This window comes from Gorilla gorilla, chromosome 13, assembly GCF_029281585.2.
Source record: "Gorilla gorilla gorilla isolate KB3781 chromosome 13, NHGRI_mGorGor1-v2.1_pri, whole genome shotgun sequence".
Classification (NCBI taxonomy): domain Eukaryota; kingdom Metazoa; phylum Chordata; class Mammalia; order Primates; family Hominidae; genus Gorilla; species Gorilla gorilla.
The window spans coordinates 25,594,683-25,612,287 of NC_073237.2; the positions used below are offsets into that span (position 1 = coordinate 25,594,683).

Here is a 17,605-nt window from a genome sequence, read left to right on the forward strand (position 1 = left end):
ACTGAGTTAGCTGAATGGCCCCATGTTCTGTGGAGGTCCAGCATGGGTCACCCCGACCAGCGCACAGGTTGTGGTGTGAACTCTGGGTTCTTCGTGGGTTCTCATTTGCCTCTGGCTTTTGCTGGGAACTGCGGGCTTTTGCTGTCGTATGTGACTCCCTTTCCTTACTTGTGACTTAAGAGATTAAACTATTAATGGTGTGGAAGCTAAAAACAGACCCATCTCCAGGAGGTTGCCACAGAATTTTTTTTTTTTTTTTTTTTTTTGAGACCAGGTCTCACTGTCACCCAGGCTGGAGTGCAGTGGTGCAATCATAGCTCACTGCAGGGGCTCAGGAAATCCTCCCATCTCGGCCTCCCAAGTAGTTGGGAATATAGGTGTGCAAAACCACACCTGGCTAATTTTTAAAATTTTTTTGTAGAGATGGGGCCTCACCATGTTGCCCAGGCTGGTCTCAAATTCTTGAGCTCAAGTAATCCTCCCACCTCAGCCTCCCAGTGTTGGGATCATAGGCATGAGCCACCGTGCCTGGCCTTATTTCTTATTTCTAATTTATTTTAATTTTTTTTGTAGAGACAAGGTCTCCCTATGTTGCCCCGGCTGGTCTTGAACTCCTGGGCTCAAGTGATCCTCCTGCCTCGGCCTCCCAAAGTGTTGGGATTACAGGCGTGAGCCACTGCGCCTGGCCAGAACAGCCACTTCTAAGCACTTAAGGCTAGGTGTATGCTCACAAAGGGATGGTGAGGGGATTAAACTGATTTTCCCATCAAAACAGTATCAAATCGAGGGATATGTTCATTATCAAGAGCATGATACCTAAAAATGATCACAACCAACCATCATGGCCTGCTTATATAGTCTCTAGACTGTGCACAAGCCACATCTACATGACTGGTTGGGCAGAGTGGCTCATGGGGCCACATGGAATCAGAAGACTACCAGAAGAAGGGCTGAGCCCAACACGAAGAGCTGGAGAGATGGGTGAAAAGGGCTATGCACACAGCAAGGAGATTCTCAGAAGCTGGGTCGTGGGAAGGCAACCAGGGTGATGCTTACAGCAAGGGCTCACCTTGCTTACCTGGATACAATGGGGCAGAGCTGGGGAGGCTGGGGACTTGCTGTGTGGCTGTTAGACTGAGGGGTGCCCACAGGGAGGCAGTGCTGCACACTGGCCATCAAGGATTATTCTTGAGTGATGCCAAGGGCTACCAACTACCATTAGAACCACAGAATACCAGAGTTGGGAGGTAATGAGAACCCATCCAGGCTAATCCTACCACTTCCAACTTTATAATGAGAAAGCTACGGCCCAGATAGGAGGTCTCATGTTGTTAGAGCTTCGGGCCCTCTCAAAATGGCATGATTCCTTATGAGAGCATCTGATTAGCAACATGTGTACACTGTTTTATGTAAGACTGAGCTATGTTTGGTAGACGTACTTGGGGGGCATATGTGGACATTTATAAGGATTATTCACTAGTGTGTGCAGGACCGAACTCCTTGAAGAACATAACTCTGGGCAGGAAGGACATGAATCTGGTTTTCCCACAGGAAATCCTTTCTTCACATGTGTACTCATTGTCTCCCCTCACTTGGGCAGCCACAGGGCACTTCCAGAGAGGCTCCAACCTCCCCTGGCTCCCTAACACCATCCTAGTGGCCAAGAGGCTCTCCTTTTCTATTCCCTTTGGGGGTCCTTCCAAGTCTCCCTATGCCCCGCACACCTATTCCACTGTTCTTGGAAAAAGCTTCTCCATCAAGGAGGAGGATACCATCTCCTTACCCTGCTCACCTGTGTCCATTGGCCTGTCCCTCTGGATCCATCCCTTCCCACTTCCTTGATGTGAGTGCCATAAGTTGAGTTTTCTTTATTTCTCCAGCATCCCTCTCTCTTTCGGCAGCTTCCTGTCAATGTCAGCCTCAATCCAGCCAGTGTTCTGTACTGTCAGCCTTTCACAGGCAAGGGTTTAAAGAGACAGACACCCTCCTCTTCGTAGCTGCTCATTCCCTCCTCAATGCACTGCAATCTAGTTTCTTGGCTCACTGCTATCCTGGAACTCCTTTGGCAGAGGTCTGCCACTAAATCTGATAGGTGTTTTCCAGTTCATGCTTTTGTCCAACACACATTTCACAAACTGAAGTATAAGGATATACGTAAGATGAGAAATTATCACTAATTTACAAGTCTTGAGGAAGGTCTTTTAAATCAGAATGGAAAGTCCAACAGAGGAAAAAAAGAACATATGGAAGACCGAATCCCCCAATAAAAGCTTGGAATAAAAACAAAAGTGCAACTAGGCAAAGCAATTCTTATAGTTTTTGAGGTAGGAGTGGGTTGAATAATGTTCCTCCAAAAGATATGTCCAAATCTTAATCCCTGGTACCTGTGAATGTGACCTTATTTGGAAATAGGGTCTTCAGAGAGTAATTAAGGATCTTGGGATAAAATTGCCCTAGATAATTTTAGTGTGGGCCAGAAAGCCAAGACACAAGGAGACACAGAAGAGAACCCTATGTGAAGACAGAGGCAGAGACTGGACTTATACAAGCCAAGGAACGCCAAGGATTGCCCAGGCCCACCAAAAGGTAGGAGAGACACGGAAGGAATTATCTCAGCACAACAAGAAGAAACCAACTCTGCTGACACCTTGATTTTGAACTTCTGGCCTCCAGAACTGTAAGAGAACAAATTTCTGTTGTTTCAGGCCACCACTTTGTGGTATTTTGGGACAGTAGCTGCAGCCAGCGAATAGAGTGCATCCTTGCTGTTTCACAGCTCCACGCCTCACACACATGGTTCATGCTCTTCCCCTTTTGTTAAGCTGCAACACTTTTCTTCTGTTATAATGACCCATCGGGAGGTCCTGCCCAGTCTCCCCTCTCTGTAGCAGGACCAGTCATGCTTCTTTGGTGTTACCATCATACCCGTATCTCTCACTGCACTCCTCACCTCTAAGACAAAACACTGGTTTTCGTGTTTGTCTCTTGCTTGTTAGCCCTTGAGGCTTGAGATTTCTCCACAGCAAACACAGGCTATGGACTTTCTTTGCGTCAGGTAGTATTCAAGCAAGAATACTACCTGACGCAAAGAAAGTCCATAGCCTGTGTTTGCTGAATAAATCACTCAGATGACAACAGAAACACCAAAGAGGGAAGGATTAATATTGTCTGGGAGTGGTCATAAAAGTGGAAGAGGATATTTTGGGTAGAGGTAATATAATAGCACAGGTAAAGGCATGGAGGAGAAGCATGACCTATTCAGGAATTAGTCATTCATGTGGTGGGACTGGAAGGGTGAAGGGGATAGAGGAGAAAGAAGAGCGAAGAACTGCAGAAGATGAAGCATGAAAGGCTTTGAATTTTAGGCCAGAAGTTAGACTTCAGCCTGTAGACAGTAGTTTCCGAATGTTGTGCATGTAGTTATCACCAGCATGCCTCTTAGATAAAGGTCCTACTCACAGGCTTAAGAGGTCAGTGACCTCTCCCTGCAAGGCCCCTGCAGGTGGATACTTGCCTTATGATCAAGTCTTCTTGGCCCCATATGGACAAAGCAGGAAGTAAAACTGAAGATAGCCTATGGACTACTGAGCCTAACTCACCCAGTCTAATAAGAACAGTCCCAATTCAGTGAAAAAATATTAAAATGTTTCCAATGGATTACCTGTGTGAAACTAGACTTTGTCATATGTACACACCTGCAAAACGATCACAAGATAATAAACATACAGTTGGTCTATGGTATCCTAGGGTTCTACATCCATGGATTCAACCAACTGCAGATCAACAATATTTTAGTCAGGGAGTGGTGACTTATGCCTGTAATCCCAGCACTTTGGGAGACCAAAGCGGGTGAACTGCTTGGGCCCAGGAGTTTGAGACCAGCCTGGCCAACATGGTGAAACCCTGTCTCTACTGAAAATACAAAAAATTAGCCAGGTGTGGTGGTGCACACCTGTAGTCCCAGCTACTCGGGAACTGGGACCACAGATGTGTGCCACCACACCCGGCTAATTTTAGTTTTTGGAGAGACAAGATCTCACTAATTTGACAGGCTAGTCTCAAACTCCTGGACTCAAGCAAATCTTCCCATCTTGGCCTCCCAAAGTGCTGGAATTACAGGGGTGAGCCACCGTGCCTGGCCAATCTTTCTTTTTTTTTTTTTTTTTACTTTTAGTAGTGATGAGATCTTGCTGTGTTGCCAGACTGGTGTCCAACTCTTGAGCTCAAGTATTCTCCTGCCTCAGCCTCCCAAATGTTGGGATTACAGGCGTGAGCCACCATGCCCAGCCCCAAGTATCTTTTTGTAAGAAGAACTGTTCTGAGATTATGGCTGTAGCAAATGACATTTGTGTTTCATTCATATCTCCATCCGTCAGGGGGCTGCCTAAACCCAATTTACCTGGCTTAAACAATGACTAATTAAAAAAAAAAATGATACACACACTACAGCTCCATTGCCCCTTACTAGGGCAACTTTGAGGTGTGGCCTACACTCTTTCTAGCGTTCCCTGTGAGTCTGAAAGTTCCTCTTTATGAGACCTGACTTGATAAGCATCCAGCTTGGCTTCCTTCTCTTCTTTTCCCTGTCTCACTTCCCTCCCCATTCCTTTACTGGGTTTTCATGGAATCATTTCCCAGGAAATCACTTTAAGAAGTAACTTAGGCCGGGCACGGTGGCTCACGCCTGTAATCCCCAGCACTTTGGGAGGCCGAGGTGGGTGGATCACGAGGTCAGGAGTTCGAGACCAGCCTGGCCAACATAGTGAAATGCCGTCTGTACTAAAAATAGAAAAATTGGCTGGGTGTGGTGGCACATCCCTGTAGTCCCGGTTACTTGGGAGGCTGAGGCAGAAGAATTGCTTGAACTTGGGAGGTGGAGTTGCAGTGAGCTGAGACCATGCCATTGCACTCCAGCCTGGGTGACAGAGTGAGACTCCATCTCAAAAAAAAAAAAAAAAAAAAAAAAGTAACATATATTAAACGAACAGAAAAACTTTTGGCTCAAATCACACACCAATCAGCTTCATCCTGTGATTCACTGCATGGCAATGTGTAATAAATCACTAAAACATTGGTGCTTCTTTGAAATGGAAAGTCCAACTGTGAGATCTAAGGGCCTATGTTGGATTTGGATCCTGGTGAGGGTTCCTACTGCCTAATGACATTCTGACCCAATTAAGTGTCCCATCAGATTAGTCTCCAACTCTTTCCTCCCCTCACTAGCTGAATCCCTTTGTTCTCACACCACAGTTCTATATTTTTCTTGCCAGGGCTCAAGCCATAGCCTGGCACTCTAGCGTTTGTTTCCATGATTCCTAAACTATTAATTTCCCTCAGCTGGCTGAGTCTCCAGTGGCCCAGATCCTCCACAAAGTGGTCCAGACTGTAGACCTTCATGCCATGGAACTAGTGTTCCTTATTTCACATGAATGGCCATGTCCAACCAATCTCTCAAACACTGGCAATATGATGAAATGCAAAGCCTTGTAAGACAAGGGCACATCCTGTTAGATGTGGAAGGCAACGTGAACTCTCTCTCGAGTGAACAGAATTCCATTTGAGAAATAGCTGGGGTTTCAACTAGGGTTTCTGAACCTCAGCGGTATTGACATTTTGGGCCAGATTCATTGTGGGAAGCTAGTCTGTGCATTGTAGGATATTTAGCAACATCTCTGGCTTCTACTTATTAGATGCCAGCAGCATCCTCCTTTTGTTGAGAAAGTGAAGCATGGTAAGACCAGGGGATCAGGACAGCTATAAACAAATGAAAGGCTCCCTTATTTTGTATGTAATTTTTTGTTGGCAGAAGAATTTTCATTTGTTTCCTATGAGAAGCTTCTCTCCACATCTTTTAAAAACAGATTTTCCCTATATTGCTAATCCTGTCTCTCCTTACACAGACAAACCCACATCAATCTTTTCACTGCAGCACTAATGAATAATGTTTCTTTGCTGCCCATCAGAGTGGCAAAGAGAAAAGGGAATGGCAATATTCCATGTGATTGTGGGAATGGGGAGATGAATACTCACAAACTGCCAGGGACATATAAATGACTGGGGAAGAATCTGACTTGGGAATATAATTTGGCATCATGTATTAAAACTTTTATGAAATATATGCATGCTCTCTGACCCTAAATTCCATTTTATCACAATTGAATAAATGGAGAAGATATTATGTAGAAGAATTTTTCAAAAATAATAAAAATTAGAAACAAAATGCTCGACAGGGAGCTGATTAAATCATGGCACAGCCATATAATAGAACATCATGCAAAAGTGCAGACATGTATTTGTTCCCAATGTAAGTGAAAAACAGGTTACAAAACAATGTATACATAGGTATAGAAAAGTCTGAAAAAATAGACACTAATAATTTTAACTATTTTTGTGTGAATCACATGACTTGTTTTTAACATTTTTCCCCCTTAAAATGATTACATAATCTTTGTATAACAGAAAAATAAAGAGCTACTAATAAGTACTGCAAATAGCAAGGTCCATGAAAGCAAGACTTTCCATGGAGAAAATGGGAGACTGGTTTCCCTTGCTCTATTTTGAGAAGGCCAAACACAAACCAAGGTAGAACCCAAGATAGGAGCCACTCAAGCTGCTTCAAATCAAAGTTGGGCCAGAGGTAAGATGTTTAGAATCTTCTTAATCCTACCAACTATACAGATCTTTACTGTTTTGGACATTTGCTTTTCTTCTCTTGTATTTATCCATGTAAAGTCTTATTTAATTAATGGTGGAATCTATACATATTTTAAACTCCCCATTGTTGTATGAAGAGTCTATATGTTAATAAACTGACTGACTGATTCACCTTAACTGAACATTTGGTCTAAAAGCTGGGGGCAAGGGAAATGAAGAGGAAATGAAGCGAAGACTCCTCCATGTTTCTGTTCTTCTCTTACCAGGAAATGAAGACTGTATCTTCATGCCCACAGGTGAAGTAGCTCAGCATCCTTTCCTATCTGCATGTAAATACATGGACCCAATGGGTAAATTATACCCTAGAACAAAATGTTTGTCTGTAAGTTTTGGGAAAAAATAAGATAATGTGCAGAGACAAACAGAAAAAAAAGTGCTTCCTTTCTCTCCTTCTCCAAACAATCTGCTATGTACGAAAGAACTAAAGAACGGCAATCCTATTTCTGCCCTGAAAGGAGATGCCTTAGGATCAGAAGGGGTACTTGTTATACCATATGAGTAATAAGCCATGCTTGCCTCAAGTCCTACTGGAGAATAATGCCAATTATCTCAAGGTTTTCCACTTCCATGAAGCTTTTTTTATGGCTGCCACGTTTAGCAAGTTGTTAAAAAAAACCCTGGTTGCTTACTTTAGGGTGAAAACAACTCTAGCTATTAGGAAGCTATGCATCAACATATAATAAAGTTAGCTGAAATCTATGCAGCAACAGGGAAAGTGGTAGACTAAACTCTGTGATCCTACAATTTGCACTAGCACTGATTTGAGAGGACAGAATTCTTCCTTCCTCTCAGAAAGATGAGAGATGATTCTGCCAGAAATATAGGAATCTGCATACTTCCCAAAGAGTAAAATACAAATTTAAGAACCTGACATTATAAAATTGTCCTATTTAATTGATTTCATACCATTTTATTCTGGCAGAGAGCTTGCACTTGGGCAAAAATGGCATTTTTGACTCCAGTCTACAGGGATTTTATAACTTTATCCACCTGCCCAACACAACTATGCCAAGGCTGGGAGTGATGGCTCACGCCTGTAATCCCAGCACTTTGGGAGGCCAAGGAAAGAGGATCACTTGAGCTCAGGAGTTTGAGACCAGCCTGGACAACACAGTGAGACCTTGTCTCTACAACAAACAAACAAACAAAATAAACATTAACTATGCTCTTTGTCACTCAAACTCTCATTGTCTTTTTACATAATAAACACATGTATTTACTCTCTTTCAGATATTTTATTTTTCTTAGTCTGACATTAGGTTATGAGAAGTACAAAAGATCCACAAGTACAAAAAAATCTGTATAGCTTTGCGGTAGTTGAAAAAAATGCAAGAGAACAAAAAAATTTTTTTGAGTAATATTCATCTCTGCAGATCTGAGTGACAGTCCGCTTGAAACACCGCTGTAAAAGTGGTAAAAAATGATTTCATTGTGATTATGTTAAAATTTTTGATGTCTCTTTTACTTGTTTAGGAAATCTGTCTTCTGACAATTATACTGGATAGTTCTTTTCCTGTATTTTGCTGAAGCTCAATTCCCTGCCTCTTCAGGGCTTCAATGATGACACTTTTATTTTTATAGTCAGCTAGTGATGTTTTGTCCAAAGGAAGATTCTGACAACAGCTTCAGCAGAAAGAAAATCTGGATATAGGTTTATAGTTATTGTCCTTTCCAAAGTAAAAAAAAAAAAGTTGAAAAATATTGATGACTTTTTCTTAGTGTTAATTTCTCTTCCTGCAAGGATTTAATTTCATACTCATGTTGAGGATAAATTACCTTTGATGCAGTTTTTTTTTCCCAAAGTATTTTTAAAACACTTTCTTGAAAAGATGAATTCTTCTACCTATCCCTAGGATTCTGAGTAAAGATGACATATTGGAATAGGAGAAGTCCAGGTTTATCTTTATACTTTCTTACCTAATATCCTGTTGGACACAGAGAATTGAGATCTCCAAGGATATTCAGTAACTCTAGGAATGGCTGAAATTAAAAAAACAAAACCAAAAACTCACTTTAATCATAGATAATAAACACAATGCCAGAAGGTTATAGACACAAAGGCCAAATGAACAATGAAAAGCCACATCAGACGCTGCCTGACGGCTTAAGACTTTTTTTTTCTCTGCTTAATAAGAAATAAGTTATCATTGTCATCATCTTCCAAGCACCTCTCCTTTTTCTTCTGCTTGCCCCTCTTGCCCTCCTTGGGAGACTTGTCTTCTCTTGACGTGTGGTAATGTGATGAACGGTGAAAGGGCTTAGAAGGCTTCTGGGTTTTAAAACTGCCAGGAGAAGAGTAGGTTTTGGGGCCCCTGGGAAAATCCTCATCCACTTCACGATGTCTGTCAGCCTTCCTGTGCTTCTCCCAGTTTCTATTCTTGTTCTTCATTTCTTTTTGTGTTTCTTTATTTTCTTGAGGCCACCTGTTGCTTTTCCATGAGGCACGGCCCTTCCTTATATCATGGTGGGGGTTCTCATTTGCTGCTTTTATATAAGGTAGCTTGGATGGCTCTGGGATAACCCCATTTTTCTTGAGTACTGAAAAATATAAAAGTATTTTTGCATATTCAGCAGCTAAACAGTCCATGCTGAGCTTTCCTAAGTGTAAATAACTTAACAGACAGGGAAGCTAGACATTTAAACATGTTAACAGTATGACATCACTCACTAAAAATTAAATAGTTGTAGCTCTAAGTTTCTGATTGCTAAAAATGAAACACATTCAGAAATCCAATGATAGTTAATTATCTTTTTCAACAGTTTAACAAGGTTAAGCAATGGAGATGAGGACCTGTAAGAACAGTAATCATCTTAGCTTTGTGAAGAAAATTCATGTCTGACCAATACGAGTTTCCCCAATGATGAAGAGTCAGCCTTTGAAAATGAGGCAAAGCAAGATTTATAAAATGGCCTTTTGATGGTCTCATATGACATTTCAACTACCCTCTAAAGATAAGGCCTGGCCACAGTACTTTTAGGTGGATGCCAAACTGCCCAAGAGATTATTCCTCCAGGGTAGAGATCACTGGCTTTGAGGAGCGTGTGTGAGTGCACGTGAGTGCAGGTATCTTAGAGGTTTTAGTGATAAAGCTGATGTTATGTTTTGTCAGAGCTTGAAACACTTAATACGAATCTCTGATAGTGATTCTGATACGGGTAGGTGGGAGATGAGGTTACAGTGAGAGATGAAAACTAGCAGTCAATAGAATCTTTAAAGATTAAAAAAGTGGCCAATAAAAACTTTTAGCATAGACTTTTATTATAAAAATTTCAAAGGATCATAGTGAACACCTCAAAGTGGATTTATGCTACAGACGTCGATACAACTAGCTAAAAAAAAACCAAAATGGGTTTTCTCTAATTATAAAAGTTATAACTGCTCATTATAGAAAACTTGGAAAAAACAGAAAAGTACAAAGAACATAAAAAACAGAAAGCACATATAATCCTTTAATCTAGAGATGACATTTTCATGCAATTCTTTTTAATCTCTTTCTAATTTGGTTGCCTAATCATAATCTAAAACTACTATACCTTCTCCATACAGCTGACCCTTGCACAATGAGTTTGAACTACATGGGTCCACTTAAATGTGGATTTTTTCAACCAAATGAGGATTGAAAATACACCATTCCACAGATTAGAAACTTGTGTATACGAACGGCTACTTTTTCCTATACTCAGGTTCTGCAGAGTCAACTATGGGACATAAGTATGTGCAGATTTTGGTAAATGAGGAGGCTCCTGGAACCAATATCCAGGGATAGCTGTAGATGACATACATTTTATATTAAATATGTAAAATATGCAGGAGCTGGGAGAGTAATAACTCTGTTTTCTTCAGAATTAGTATCTTCATTTTGGAAAGGTCCTGAACTAAGAATCCAGAAGAGAAAAAGGCCAAAAGAGTCAGAAAATAAGGTATAGAACAAACTGAAAAAATACAGAACTGTTTTGTTTTTAAAGCAAGAAAGATAACTTGGAAAACCACCTTGAAGTGAATAACAAGAAAGAACAGAGGTAGAGAAAACTTAAATGATAAGATATTAATTTGGTGATAAAGAACAATGTTTGCAACAGTAAGTACAGAAACCACAGAGGTGGTTGTGAACTTGGAGCTCTGCTTGCAGCGGTGGCCTCTAACAAATGACTTCTTCAGGGAAGCTCCAGGAATAACTTAGCAGGAAAGCCTTTCTTTCCATAAAAAAATACTGGAGAAATACAAATGGAAAAAAAAAATAATTACCTGTCAAACAGAAAAATCTCAAAGGAGCCTTTAAAAACTCTGCCTACATAGACGGACAGCAATATTTTCTGGACATTTCCTAAAATGATCACTGTAAAAAAATGTTTACTGTGAGGAGATTGCAACATGGGATTATTTCTGAAGTGGGTGCTTGGTTTCTGGAGATCAAGAAAGTTCCAGTCTCTTTGGTAATTATTAAAAATACTTTCTATGCTAACCAATGACCCCCAAAGCAGGCAAAGACAGTACAAACAAAGAAATTTAGAAACTACTGCAAATGTGATCTAACAAGAAGTCTAGCAACGTACCTTTTATTTTTTGTTTTAGTCTCTTTTCTCTCTCCTGAATTTCATATTTGTCATCATAGTAGCAGATGAATGGAGATACTGGAGACGGGTCATACACTTCTCTTTCTGGACATTCCTACAAATTGTATTTAAAATTATGATGTCACATGGTCACACTGTTCAAAAACCTTTTTGCAAGATTCTGGAGCATGTTAATTAGAAATGAGCCCCATATCACTGGTACCTCATGTGGTGGCTGTAGGATATGGTCCTTGCTGGGGTGTTGGGAGGGTCACCCAGCCCTAAACCCCACTGTGTTATGATATTCTTTCAAGCTTGAGTTTTCTTCCCTTACTTCTTTACCTATGAAACCCTTCGTATCTTTTTTTCACCTTTTCTGCCTAACTCCTTTCACAGTCTGAGGTAGCAGCCTTGCCGCTCTGTTAGTGGGTTTATGTTATTCGGCCTCATGTTAGTATTACTCCTTTGCTTGTCCATCACTTCCAACAGCCTTCTATCAAGTTCTTTTCCATCTCTTCTTCCTATCCCCAAAATGTGGGTATAAGTTCTAAGCCCTTTGATCTTTTTTTCTAGATACAAATGGTTTGCAAGCTTATTTTAACTCAACATTCACTGCTTATAGGGGTAGTGATTCTTAACGGTGGGGGGTAGGTTGGTGGTAGGTTATGCCTAGTTTAAAATTGTTCCTAGGTAATTGTGAGACACCCCAAAAGAAGTTTCTCTTTTTGCTTCCGCCACCCAAGTTGAAATCCCTACTCTTACTCATTTTCCCAGGACAGCTTCCTACTCTCATGACTCCGGCCTCTACACAGCTAGTATTTCCCAAATCCACAGGCTTTGGCCTGAACCACTCACCACGTAGCAGGCTTTTGTTTATCATGATCTGTGACACAGATCCATTCAGCATGTTTGAAATCTTTTTTTTTGGAACTTTCCCCTTTCTGCCTCTGCCATCTTGCCTAAAAGTTACTTTAAAATGTTGTTTCTTAGCTAAGTAATGAAAAACAATTAGAATATATTTTAAAGAGTAGGTGAAAAATCCACATAAAATTAAGCCAAGTATGAACTAGCCAAGCTAGCAGCCAAACATTTATGTACTTAATTTGTAGAATTAAAAAATTATAAATCATTCTAAACACACAATTAAGTATAAAAAATAATTAAAAACCTATATTCACCCTCATATAAAACCATAACATTTTACCTTAGTTGCCTGTTTTTCCCCCAAGAATAAAGTATTACTGATATAGCTGAAATCCTCCATGTAAGTCCTTCCCATTTTGCACTCATCTCTTTCCCTTTCCAGAAGTTACCACTGTCATCAAGTTGAAGTCGGCCATTCTCATGTGTTTTTATACTCTTACTGACGAATATTCCAATGAACAGTGATGTAAGTTTTAAGTTTCAGACTTCATAATTTTTATTTGTTTTTTGTAGAGGCAAGGTCTCACTATGTTACCAAGGCTGGTCTCAAACTGGCAGCCTCAAGTGGTCCTTCCAACTTGGCATCCCAAAGTGTTGAGATGACAGGCGTGAGCCACAGTGCCTGGCCTTATTCATTTTCTTTAATGGTATTGGTTCAGTTGATTTGTTCTTCTTGAGTCAGTTTGGTTAATTTATACATATATTTTAGAGTTATTTGCATTTTCAGATTTAACTTTATGAAGTAGTCTTATAATTTAAAAACATTTATATAGTATCTTAAGTTACTCACACTTTCCACTCATTGTTTATTAGTACCTTTTCTTTTTCTTTCAGTAGTTTTTCCAGAAGTTTCTCTTTTGTTTGAAAAAAAGTTTTCAAATAATCAGCTTTTGGTTTTGTTGATGCTGTTCACTTTTCTATTTCAATAAGTTCGGTTCTAATCTTTATCATTTCCATCCTTCTCCTATCTTTAGATTTATCTGTTGTGACTATCTGGATTATTTAGATTTTTTTTTTTTGTTGGGGGGAGGGTCCTAGAGGTTATATGGCAAACTTACATGGTAACATAAAGAAACGCTTTTGGCAGGGCATGGTGGCTCATGCCTGTAATCCTATCACTTTGGGAGGCCGAGGCAGGTGGATCACCTGAGGTCAGGAGTTCGAGAACAGCTGGCCAACATGGTGAAACCCCAGCTCTACTAAAAATACAAAAAAAAAAAAAAAAAAAATAGCCAGGTGTGGTGGCACATGCCTGTAATCCCAGCTACTTGGGAGGCTGAAGTAGGAATAGCTTGAACCTAGGAGGTGGAGGTTGCAGTGAGCCAAGACTGTGCCACTGCACTCCAGCCTGGGCAACAAGGGTGAAACTCTGTCTCAAAAAAAAAAAAAAAAAAAGAGCAAATTGTGATTATGCAAAGGTAACAGAGGTCTTGATACACTCAACTAATACTCATTTCAGCAGAATCTTTAACTCTCCCAGCCCGTGCTCCCCCTTTCACAGACTCCTGGAGTAATCTTTGTACAGTGACTACTGTTGTCCTTGCTTCCCCAGTTAGAGAGTGAGTGAAATTAGGGAAGGGCAATGTCATATTCACCTTAGATCTAGTCTTTCACATGAGGAATCCATTCAATAATAGTATCTGTAAGGCTGGATTTCTGACATTGAAAGGGAAGGGGTCCACAGACATCTTTAACCACCTGCATAGTTCCCTATTTGGGTCTTGTATGGTCTAGACTGATGTGACTACACAGAGCTATATAATACTACAAATGTTTTCCAAAGCTAAATGTACATTATATTTTGATTATCCACATCGCTGGTCCCCTCCATTAGCACAGACAATTGATAGTTGGCTATATAATTTATCTACTATTCTGGATTAGCCACACCAATGATCTTCTTCATTAGTGTAAATAATCTAGAGTTCCTCATCTATGGCAGTCATGAGGCTGCCAAATTTGCTTTATTGTAAATTAAAAATTATCTATATCTAGATTTTAGGGATAAATTCCACATGCTTTTAATATATTTCCTATCTGCCTTAACAGAAGTGACTAGTAAGCATCCAACTATAATTGTTTTTCTTTAATTGAACAAACACAAATGCTAAAATTATACCCCTCTGCTTTACAGAGGTAAGCAAGCAAAAATTGTACAACTATGTGATTTGTGTGGTAATGGAAAGCTTATGTGAATATGTTCCCTAAAAGACGTTGACAACATCTGAATGTTTAGTAACGAGGAATGGACAGAGCAGTAAAAGATCTAGAGATGATAATTCTGTAAAAGAAGTCTTCTTGGCTGGGCATGGTAGCTCACTTCTGTAATCTCAACACTTCGGGAGGCCAAGGAGGGAGGATTGCTTGAGGCCAGGAGTTTGAGACCAGCCTGGGCATCATAGTGAGACCATGTCTCTACAAAAAATAAAATTAGCTGGGCACAGTGGTGTGTGCCTGTAATCCCAGCTACTCGAGAGTCTGAGGTGGGAGGATCACTTGAGCCTGGGAGGTCGAAGCTGCAGTGAGCTGAGATAGTGCCCACTGCACTCTGAACCATGTCTCAAAAAAAGTCTTCATTACTTGGTGCTGAGAGATTTCCCGTACAACTTCTCTGCTTTGGAGATAAAGAAATGGGACCAAAGAGAAAAAATGGGTTGTTTACATCACATGGTTGAGTCAGTAGCAGAGCAAAAACTGCAACTGAGGCTCAGAGCCTCATCCTGGCTTTCATAAGTTATGTCTCACCCCCACGGTTGCTGCTGCCCCAATATGGAAGATAAACTTTATCTGTTTATGGATTCTGTTCAGCACTTTTCTTCTCCAGTTGCCCTACAATGTAGGTCTCCAGCTCCCAAGATCTACACCAGTGATGTGTCATAGTTGGAATTCAAGTGGTAACCTGCAATACCACTCACCCCATCCTATTGCTCATACTTCTCAGTCTGAGGACTCCCAACACTGCATGCTTTCTGCCTCCTGACACCAGATCTGGTTTGATATTAGTTTATCTTGGTTTCTAGGCTACTAGAAGCCTACCTGGAGACTGGGAATAATACATTCCTTTTTAAGAATTTTCTACTTTCTGTGCCACTGCCTTTCCTCCACTGCCTCAAGATTCCCAGAAGTATGGGCTCTGAGCCTATTCTTATTACATCCTTTCTCTGAAATGAGCTGCTGCTGCTTCATACTTAATGTGGCATCTGCCTAGTGGCCTCATGCCCAGCTCTCAGCAAGAAGCTTCTTCTGCTTTGACACCTCAGCATCTAGAACACACACAGTTTGGCCTTTTCAGCTGGGGTTAGGGAATATGTTGGCTGGATAGGGAATCTGGGCATTTGTGGGGTGGGTGAGCAAGTCAATGATGCAGCATCTGTTTTTTCACCACTGAATGCCAGGGTTTACATGTATGTGATGTAGACTTAACTGAACATTGTACCAGGGAAAACTGGAGAACTAAGTAGAAAATCTAAAATTGGGCCGGGCGCAGTGGCTCACGCCTGTAACCCCAACACTTTTGGAGGCCGAGACGGGTGGATCATCTGAGGCCAGCAGTTCGAGACCAGCCTGGCTAACATGGTGGAACCTCATTTCTACTAAAAAAATACAAAAAATTAGCTGGGCATGGTGGCATGCGCCTATAATCCCAGCCACTCAGGAGGCTGAGGCAGAATAATTGCTTGAACCCAGGAGGTGGAAGTTGCAGTGAGCTGAGATTGCGTCATTGCACTCCAGCTTGGGCAACAAGAGCGAAACTCCGTCTCAAAAAAAAAAACCAAAAAAAAAAAAAAAAAAAAAAAAGCCCCAAAAACACAACAAAAATCTAAAATCGGCCAGGTGTGGTAGCTCACGCCTGTAATCCCAGCACTTTGGGAGGCCAAGGCAGGTGGATCACCTGAGGTCAGGAGTTCAAGACCAGCCTGACCAATATGGTAAAACCCCATCTCTACTAACAATACAAAAATTAGCTGGGTGTGGTGGCAGGCGCCTGTAATCCCAGCTACTTGGGAGGCTGAGGCAGAAGAATCGCTTGAACCCGGGGGAAGGAGGTTGCAGTGAGCTGAGATCGCACCACTGCACTCCAGCCTGGGAAACAGAGCAAGACTCCGTCTCAAAAAAAAAAAAGAAAATCTAAAATCATGCTATGGCGGTGTCAAAGCAATTGTGTTTGTAAGAACTCATGAGAACTGCTATCATACTGTTGACTATTATATTTGTTTGATTTTATGAACTATATTAGTTTTATCCCAACCTGTTCATGTACATGTAACATAATTAGAGGAATATGCTCTGATAGCTTGTTACTCTAGCAGGGAGGAGAGGGGTAAACCAGTTGAAAATATATTAAGTCTTACTTTAATGTTTATTAAAAAGTAAGTATTTAGAGTTACATTCTTTTTGAGTTCATCTTTCAGAAAACACTCCCTGACAACAGAATGCTTCATGCCCAAATGTCACTCAAACTTACGTGTCCATAATGGCCTTTTTGCGCGCAGTGATAGCAATATGCTAAGGCTGATGGTCTTGAAGGGGTCTTCGGCTTTTTGGGTGGTCCAGGTTTGGTCTGCAACATGAATATATGTGAGGGTTTGTTGATGTTAGAAGAAAATTAAAACCTCATTCTTTCCAAAAGAGCTTTATAGGTAAGGGATTCCTTAGAAGTTTCTTAGAGTTTCGTATGGAGACCTGTATTCAGGCGATTCCATATATTAAAGTATGTAACATGGTAAGAACAATTCTTTTACTCTTAATGTCAATGTGTGCTTTCCTTTCCTTCTTCCCTCCTCATTCAATTTGGCATTGTGCCAAGTACTGTGTTCGGTATCCAACACAGTATAATGGGCCAGCAGAACATGAGAGGCATATACATAATTACAAAACAATGTCAATACAGTGACAGTAGTATGTACAAGGCATTAATGGAGTGGTGAGGGGGACTCCCCCACCAGCGGATGGGGTTAAAGAAGGGTCAGAGAAAGTTTCCCTGCAGGTGTAAAACTTAAATTTACTCTCAAATTAGGTGTAAATCAAATGGAGAATCTTAGGCAGAGGGAACAGAATGAACAATGACATGGAACTAAAAAAGAGCATACATGCTGCCAAAATATGACATACATAGCCGGGTGTAAATGGAAGATAAGGTGGAAAAAGCAGGGCACAAGAATGGAGGGCCTTGTAAGTCAAGTAAAGGAGCATGAGCTTTATCCAGTTTTAAGTGTCGAAGTTAGGATAGTTGTAGTTTGGGCCAGGCGTGGTGGCTCACACCTGTAATCCCAGCACTTTGGGAGGCCGAGGTGGGTGGATCATGAGGTCAGCAGTTCAAGACCAGCCTGGCCAGCATGGTGAAACCTTCTCTCTACTAAAAATACAAAAATTAGCTGGGCATGGTGGTGTGTGCCTGTAGTCCCAGCTACTT

General features: G+C 41.0%; 1 protein-coding gene across 10 annotated transcripts in view; it reads right to left on the reverse strand.

The window, feature by feature from the left end:
* Window positions 1–7,929: 7,929 nt before the first annotated feature.
* Window positions 7,930–17,605, reverse strand: part of ZCCHC7 (zinc finger CCHC-type containing 7) — a 238,623-nt gene continuing 228,947 nt past the window's right edge. For all 10 annotated transcript variants that reach the window (XM_019034088.4, XM_019034084.4, XM_055351549.2 and 7 more), the window contains 3 exons: window positions 16,658–16,753; window positions 11,269–11,383; window positions 7,930–9,252 (listed from right to left, as the gene is read on the reverse strand). In XM_019034088.4, the coding sequence (XP_018889633.4) occupies window positions 8,819–9,252; window positions 11,269–11,383; window positions 16,658–16,753 (645 nt within the window). In that variant the 3' untranslated portion in view covers window positions 7,930–8,818. The remainder of the gene's footprint in view (window positions 9,253–11,268; window positions 11,384–16,657; window positions 16,754–17,605) is intronic.